This window comes from Camellia sinensis, chromosome 8 (genome assembly GCF_055761805.1).
Source record: "Camellia sinensis isolate YWXY chromosome 8, ASM5576180v1, whole genome shotgun sequence".
Classification (NCBI taxonomy): Eukaryota; Viridiplantae; Streptophyta; class Magnoliopsida; order Ericales; family Theaceae; genus Camellia; species Camellia sinensis.
In genome coordinates this window covers 112,633,613-112,642,099 of record NC_138968.1, presented here as the reverse complement: position 1 = coordinate 112,642,099, position 8,487 = coordinate 112,633,613, and the positions used below count along the sequence as shown (strand labels likewise).

The following is an 8,487-nucleotide window of genomic DNA, read 5'->3' as shown; positions in this document are numbered from 1 at the left end:
TTTGATAGGTTTGGATTGATTTTTTGAATCTGTAATTCGATTCTAGAATGGAAATTTAAAATTTTGTAGTTCACTAATCGATTTCAAATTGAACCACACTGTTCCAAATTAGAACCAATCCAAACTATATATAAATAATCTATATTTATACAATTCATCATCCTCCTACGTAATATCATTTTTTATTCCATATAAATATAAGGGAATGACTTATGTCCAGTCCTTAATCGGATTAGACTGTATTGTTGGGCTCGTGGAGGCCTACCACAGGTCCCGTTTTGATAATTTGAACTGTTGAATGTGTAAAAATCGTCGAGTACTATGTGCCTGTAAAAAATCACGTTGATCGGATATCGATAACTATGTGATCAAAACAGATTTTTGTCAACTGTTAATTTATTCACCGTCTTTTTTTTTTTATATACAAAACTGATTTGATCACATAGCTATTGATATCCGATTAACGTGATTTTTTTCAGACATATAGTAATCGATGAGTTCTACATATTGAACGGTTCAGATTATCAAAATAAGACCTGTAATAAACCCCCACAAACCCAACAACACGATCTAATCCGATTAAAAACTGAACAGAAGCCATGCCTGAATATAAACCCTTAATCGGACTGGACAAAGCATGCCCTAAGGCCCCGTTTGTTTGCAGAGATGGAATGGAGGGGATTGATAGTGAGAGGATTAATAGTGAGGGGATTGTTAGTGAGGGTCGTTTGTTTTCAGAGATAGAATGAAGGGGATTGATAGTGAGGGGATTGATAATGAGGGGATTGTTAGTGAGGGGATTGATAGTGAGGGGATTAGTAGTGAGGGGATTGATAGTGAGGGGATTAGTAGTGAGGAATTGTTAAATTATTTTTATATAAAATAATAAAACAAATAAAAAAATAAAAAAAATTAAAAATTATATTTTAAAAAAAATTTCCAATATATAAAAAATAAAAAAAATAAAAAAATTTCTAATCCCCTCACTATTTTTCTAATACCATCTCTACCTCCTCACTATGAATCCCCTCCCCAAGGGTATTAGTAATACCAAGGTATTAGTAATACCCTCCCTATCTCTCAAAACAAACAAGGTATTAGTAATACCAAGGTATTAGTTAGCCCCAAGGTATTAATAGTCCCAAGGCTATCTCTCAAAACAAACACCCCATATACTAATCCCAAGGTACTAGTAATCCTAATCCCCTTGCTATAACCTAAAACAAACGGGGCCTAAATATAAACCCATATACCCTACCCTTCATTCAACATAAACCCATAAACCCTAACCTTTATTCAACATATCACACGCCTCTCATCTCTCTCTCTCTTCTCTTCTCTTTCTGAGACTGAGTTCTCTCTCATGCCCTCAATATAAACCCATATACCCTACCCTTCATTCAGCATAAACCCATAAACCCATAAACCCTAACCTCTATTCAACATATCACACGCCTCTCATCTCTCTCTCTCTCTCTCTCTCTCTCTTCCTCTTCTCTTCTCTTTCTGAGACTGAGTTCTCTCTCTCTGTTCTTGTGATTTCATCGCAGATCAGATCGGTGGGCTCTATCTCTCGGTGAGCTCTCTCTCGGTGACACTGTTTGTTGGTTTCCATCTCAGATCAGTATGCTCTTTCTCTCTCTTCTCTTTCTCAGACTGAGTTCTCTCTTTATTCTTGTGATTTCATCTCAGATCAGATCAGTGGATTAGCGGCTTGGTCTCTTGCTCTCTCTCTCTCTCTCGGTGACACTGTTGGTTTCCATCTCATCTCAAAATGTAACCCATTAACATCTATATAATATGTATTTATTTTTTATTGACTTGATGTATTGATGATGGGTTTGATTTTATTTCTTTTGCTGCTGCTATTCAAAATTTTATCTCTGTTTGTTTACTTATTTTCAGTTCTGTTGATTATATATATGCATATATTGATGGGTTTGATTTGATCTTTTGTTTACTTAGAGATATTGGTAATGTGTTCTGCATATATTGGTGGGTTTGATTTGATCTTTTATCTCTGTTTGGATACTTAGAATTTGTGGGAAGAGATGAAAGTTTGGAATTTTGTTAGATAAGATGAGATTTTGGACAATTGGAGAAACTATTTTAATGGGTTTTTGTTACTCTGATATATTGATGATGGGTTTGATTTGATTTTTTTTTTTTTTTTCTGCTGCTATTCAAAAATTTATCTCTATTTGTTTGCTTAGAATTTGTGGAAAGGGAAATGAAATATTGGAATTTTGATACATAAGATGACATTTTGGTGAATTGGTGAAACTGTTTTAATGGGTTTTTGTTATTTTATATGTTGCTGTTTTTGTTGATCAGGTCACACACGACGCTATTGTGCCGCTGCTGTGCTGCCGCCGCAGCTGCCGCTGCCGCGGCTGCTGCCGCCGCTGCCGCCGCTGCCGCCGCTGCTGCCGCCGATGCCGCCGCTGCTGCTGCCGATGCCGCCGCTGCCGCCGCCGACATCGCCAAACCAACAACACATCAAACCCCTCATAGAGTGCCTCCCATGAGTCCCCAGACTCCGGCCTCCAATTCCTCAAATTCCACATCCGTGTAAGTCCCTATACTTGTGTATATATATATATGTTTGTTTCGTATAATTGAATGTGTAGAGGTGTGTGTGTGATTGTGAAATTGAAAGTTCAATTGGTGAATTGCTTGTGATAGGGTGATGAGTGTTGAAGAGAAGTTCAGGATCGTGAGGAGTGTTGGGGAAGAGTGTATTCAAGAGGATGAGTTGCTAAACCTTCTCACCAAGAAGCCCGAACCTGTTTGCTACGATGGGTTTGAACCCTCTGGTCGAATGCACATTGCCCAGGTCTGTTCTTCAGAAATTCATCAATATTCACTTACCCTTTTCTAAGATTTGCGATTTTCACAAATTATACTGTAATCTGAAGCTCATTTTTTACTGTGTAGTTCATGTGTAGCTAACCACTCTGTCCTTAGAAAGTTCTTCTATTTAATTTAATTTAATTTTTTTTGTGGGTTAAATCTTCAACTTATTGATGAGATCATTGAACTAAATTGGTTTAAAATTATTTGAGTGGTAGTGCATCAATTTTCTTAATCCTAGCCTAGGTTTTTCCCTGGCAGTCTGTTGAACTGTGTATTTATTTGTTGACTGGTGTTTAGAAAAGATTGATTGTTGTGGTAATAAGTTTAAAATTTTCTTTCAATTGTTGCTTTTCCAAACTGTGGTAACAATTTTGTTGATTGGGTGTGTTCTCATTTTCATTTTATTTTTGAACAGGGGGTTATGAAGATAATTAGTGTCAACAAACTAACTTCTGCCGGTGTCAAAGTAAAAATTTGGATCGCAGATTGGTTTGCATTTTTGAACAATAAAATGGGGGGTGATTTAAATAAAATTCAAACTGTTGGACAGTACATGATTGAGATTTGGAAAGCCGTTGGCTTAAATCTCCAAGGTGATAAAGTGGAATTTTTATGGTCTTCGGAAGAAATTTGCTCCCGGCCACATGAGTACTTCCCTGTTCTACTGGACATTGCAAAAAAGAACAGCCTTGCTAGGTTAACGAGGTAGAAGATTTCAGATTGGAATTACTCTCATGGATAGGGATTCAATCTAGCACAACTAAACATTAGATCCTTTGCAGGTGTGTCCAGATTATGGGTCGCAGTGAGCAGGATGAGTTAAAGGGAGCCCAAATTTTCTACCCATGCATGCAATGTGCTGATATATTTTTCCTTAAGGTACCTTTACTTCTTATGGATCATGGGTTTATTTACTTTGGGCTGCTGATTCAAGCAGTTTTAAAAAAAAGTCATTATTGAGCCTGGCCTCAAGCGCTCTCCAAATGCTTGTGCATCACAGTTTGGTGTGTGCACGTCAAGTGCGCCTTGTACGTCGTTTGCTTATAAACATTGGAGAAATATGCATATGGAGAGCTTGCCTTGGACTATTGTTAAACTTAGTGTATACATGTTTAAACATAACAAGAATAACCTCTTTTGTGACAACACCCCATGAGAAAAATCAAGTAAATGATCAGCAAAAAGAAAAAGGTACTAAGCTAAGGTTTGAGTGAGAAGCTGAATAATTTCACCTTCAATGATGGCAAGCTTCTTTCTTTGCTGTTAAATGTTCGACAGTGAGAAGAGTATGTATTTATACATTTATATATTTAATTTTTAACTTTTTTATTACTTTAAAATATTCTATTTATTTGCAAAACTAAATATAAAACGTTCAGAATTTGAAATGCTTATTCCTCACAAGGGGTAAAACACTTCATTTTACGCTATTGCCTTCTAAAACTTTGTTCAATACTTAAATTTGGCTATGGAAGAATCCAACCAACCTCATGCCCCTATACCCGTCACCTCTTCTTTTCAACCAGCTACCCATGGTTGCAAGATTTGTGTTCACCTCATTCAATTGTACAATGTTGTAAGACTCAAGGAGTGATAATGTTCTAATTTTATGAAAATGTACTTATGCTGAGGTGATTGTAACACCATTGTCAACTCACATTGTGGTATATGGGTGTATTCTTCTTGGATGCCTAGGTTCTGTCATCTTTGCAGGTAAGGGGTATACTTTTTTTTTTTTTTTTTTTTTTTAATGTAATTGGTAAGGGAGACTGGGAGTGGATTACAAAGAGAATAATAATTACTCCCTCTGTTGCAAAATATTAGTGCCTTATTCCATATTTGATTGTCTCGAACTATTAATCCCTTTTCAAAAATCAAGGAATAAAATAACATGAATTTTTTTATTTTGCCCTTTCTTTTAAATCCATTAATAACACAAGAAGTACAATTATGACAATTGATATTCTCAAAAAATGTACTATCAAAAGGTAATTTTGAAAAATTAATATTTTAAAATATAATAATTGTACTATAAAAAAAAAAGTTAGATTCTTCAAAAGGGACCTTGATTTTGGGATGGAGGGAGTAACTTGTTTAGGGCTTGTTGGAAAAAGATTGGAGCAGGACCAGATAAGGAATAACTAATTTGTATCTTTGTTTTTGGGTTCACATGTGATTTGTTTCCTATGATTTCTTTTGAAGTAAGGAAACTAAAATCTCTATATTGGTAAGTTTTTACATGGATCTTGTGGTACTCGTATGAATGTGAACTCTCATTACTTCCATTAGCACGGACTGTAGAGACAACTATAAACTTTCTTGCTAAAGTATCTGTATCATTGTAGTTTACTTTGTAAGATATTCTGTCGGTTTAGTTGTACATATAGATAATAATTATCAATTGGTCATAGATTTATGGGTAACTTTGATAGGTGTGTTGATTGTGCATTTTGATAATACAAATTAATAAACAATCTGTTAATCTCAACAGGCTGATATCTGTCAACTGGGCATGGATCAGCGGAAAGTGAATGTCCTTGCAAGAGAGTATTGTGATGACATCAAGAGGAAAAACAAGCCTATCATATTGTCTCACCGTATGCCCCTATATGATTCTTCCTACTTTACTTGAGTTCATATTCCTTGTCATCAGATGTTAGTTTCTCTTTGTTACTGTGACATGCAGACATGCTTCCTGGCTTGCAGCAAGGGCAAGAGAAGATGTCAAAAAGTGATCCATCATCTTCCATCTTTATGGAGGATGAAGAGGTATTGTACTGTGCTACACAAAGGGAATGTTAAGGAGTCATTTTTTTTTTGCAGTATTTGCTAATGGATACTGAATTCAGTGTTGAACTGACCTGTAACATAAAGCCTCATTTGGAATTTGACTTATTTTTAGTTTTTGGTGCATGTTCATTATATAAAAGTATTGTAACATGTAATTATTGTGGCAGGCTGAAGTAAATTTGAAGATAAAGAAGGCATATTGCCCCCCGATGGTAGTTGAAGGGAACCCATGCCTGGAATACCTTAAATACATTATCTTCCCATGGTTTCATGAATTCAAAGTTGAACGTGGCCCTGACAATGGTGGTGAAAAGTGAGTTATCTTTGACTTCTGATGATATTGTCAACTATTCTTCTCTCTTTAAGTTCATTCATATATTCATGCAAGTAGTCTATGATCCTATTTCAGCATTGATACCACTGCCACTGCTTTCTCTGACTTACCTATCAAAGCATTGTAATTCTTTGAAATTGCCTGATTGTTGTGTTTGTCTGGTGTGTCATGATTCTATTTCTTCTCAAATCTTGACCATAATTGCTCTTTGTTGATGGTCTTGTCTTTGTATGTGTGTGCGTGTTTGAAATTCAGGACTTTCAACAATATTGAAGAACTAGTTGCAGACTATGAAAGCGGGCAGTTACATCCTGGTGATCTGAAACCTGCTCTATCAAAAGCATTAAATAAAATATTGCAGGTTTTCTTTCTTCTCTGGTCTGTTCTTTACTCTCTGACACGTATTTCATATTGCCAGTTTTGGTGATTTGGTCACCTTGGTCTTTAGTCCTCAATTAAAAGTTAATATTGAATCGATGACTTTTGTTGCTTTGTTTATTGTAGATCTTTTGTATCATATCTAGTTCTAGATTTGAAGTATTTGGGGTTGATTCATCCCTTAATACCTTTTTTGTACTCAATTGCCCCATCTCTTATCTATTTCCATTATTGTCTTGTAACCTATGTTACATGGACTTGGGTACGAGTGTCGGGTGTGGGTGCATATTTGATGTTGGACCTATCAAACCTCAAATTTGAGAGTAAGCGGACTCCGCAAAAAATAGTCGTATTTTTATATTTTTAATTAACTATGTGAGATTTAAAAATGCATTTGACACATTTTATAGCAATTATACAATAATTCATATAATGTTAGTGTTAAATATAAATATATAAAAATTGTCCAATGAGATTATTGGACATGTTCCACACCTTTGTCAAAGTATTGGTTGTCCAACATAGGTATTTGATTTATTTTGAAGAGTCCATGTAACATAGCTTGTAATCTATGGAAAATCATGCATTTAATGTAATAATTGATTTGTTCGTTACCAATACCAACATTAAACAAGGAAGTTGGAGAAGCATGCATTCGATGTGATAATTTATTTGTTAGTTACCAGCATTAAACAAGAAAGTAGTAATACTCCCTAATACTTGCTGCATTTCTCTCGAAATCTTTCAAAGCATTCCTCTTGAAATGGGCATGGAAGTATACAACATCATCTATGGACTGCAGTCATCCTTGATGAGTAGGCTGATTGTGGTTCTCTTGTATGTGCAAAAATCAGATTGCCAAATTGATCTGTATCATTGTCTTAGATTGTTCAGAGGGGGAGTCTGGAAATAAATGTCACCTGTTTCTGTAGAGATTGATCATGGTTTTTCTTATTCTAATACACTGGGCAATGGCGGACTGCTTTTTGTCCATTTTATTATCATCATTATGACTCAACATTCCTCGTACTCTGCAGCCTGTACGTGATCATTTCAAGAATGATCCTGCTGCCAAGGAGCTATTGAAAAGGGTAAAGGTATGTGTGTGTTCTGTATCTTTGCCTTGTTTTGTTCCCCAAATGTTCTTTTTTTCTTTATAAATTTTTTAATGAATTGGGAGGTTCATTTTTCAATTTTATTGAATTAAGAGTACAAGAACTCCCTATCCAAAAAATAAAAGATCACAAGAACTCAAAACTTGGTACTTCATTCTTTTTGTAGTTTTTTTTTTTTTAATTATTTTATTTTGTAATCTTTTTGTTGCATTGATCTAATCAATGTTTTGTATTTTATTTTAAATGCAGGGTTACAAAGTTACGAGATGATGTGGCCTTGAATACCGTACACATTTTTCTGTTGGAGGCTGTCTTGGGTCTGAATTGAATTTTGCTTCTCTTACTTGCTTGAAGCAGTACATGTTTTTTTTTTTTTTATTATTATTATCTTTTGGTCCCTACTTGGAACAAGACATTGACTCATTCTCTGCACAGAGTACTTTTTAGTTCTTTTAGATTTGATTACATTTTTGATTATGGAACTCGGCAACGATGTGACCAAGGTTACTTAGTAAATCCCTTTCCAAACATCTGGGTTCAGTGGAGACATTCTTTAAATCATTTGGATAGTGAAACTTATTTTTCCTCTCTTGGATATTATCAGCATTTTGAGGTTGTAAACACTAGTTATGTTAAATAATTTCGATACAATTTAAAATAGGAAAAATTGTGAGTTAGTGGTAAAAACCAAAAATAATTACAAAATTATGGAAAAGATTATAATTTCGATTATTAATGTTGGTAAAGTTTGTAGCACTGATTTGAAATTTATTTTGAAAGCACCCACAGAAGTGTAATTTTTCTTTTAAAATACTTGTACTTTGTCCATAAAAATGCATGCATTAAAAATGTATAAAAATGCATGTTTAGTGGTGGATGCCAAGATCATGATGCGAGAATGTGAGTGCACAATTCAACATGTCTACAAAGAGGGAACTTATGCGTTGATGCACTAGCCAAGGTGGGAGCGGATCAACTAGAGGAAATTTTGGTGGTGAATGAATCATCAATTGA

General features: G+C 34.9%; 1 protein-coding gene across 2 annotated transcripts; it reads left to right on the top strand.

The window, feature by feature from the left end:
- The first annotated feature begins 1,263 nt into the window (after positions 1-1,263).
- On the top strand, positions 1,264-8,001 carry LOC145797039 (tyrosine--tRNA ligase 1, cytoplasmic-like). Of its 2 annotated transcripts, none has more exons than XM_082883143.1 (12): positions 1,264-1,576; positions 1,693-1,776; positions 2,335-2,571; positions 2,686-2,836; positions 3,272-3,561; positions 3,639-3,735; positions 5,348-5,453; positions 5,543-5,625; positions 5,814-5,959; positions 6,236-6,341; positions 7,396-7,455; positions 7,723-8,001. In XM_082883143.1, coding segments are annotated over exons 2-12 (1,299 nt in total). In that variant the 5' UTR covers positions 1,264-1,576; positions 1,693-1,774; the 3' UTR covers positions 7,744-8,001. The 2 variants fall into 2 exon arrangements, with proteins under 2 accessions (XP_082739269.1, XP_082739270.1); XM_082883144.1 differs by having other exon boundaries at positions 1,268-1,576; positions 1,698-1,776.
- The last annotated feature ends 486 nt before the right edge of the window (positions 8,002-8,487 follow it).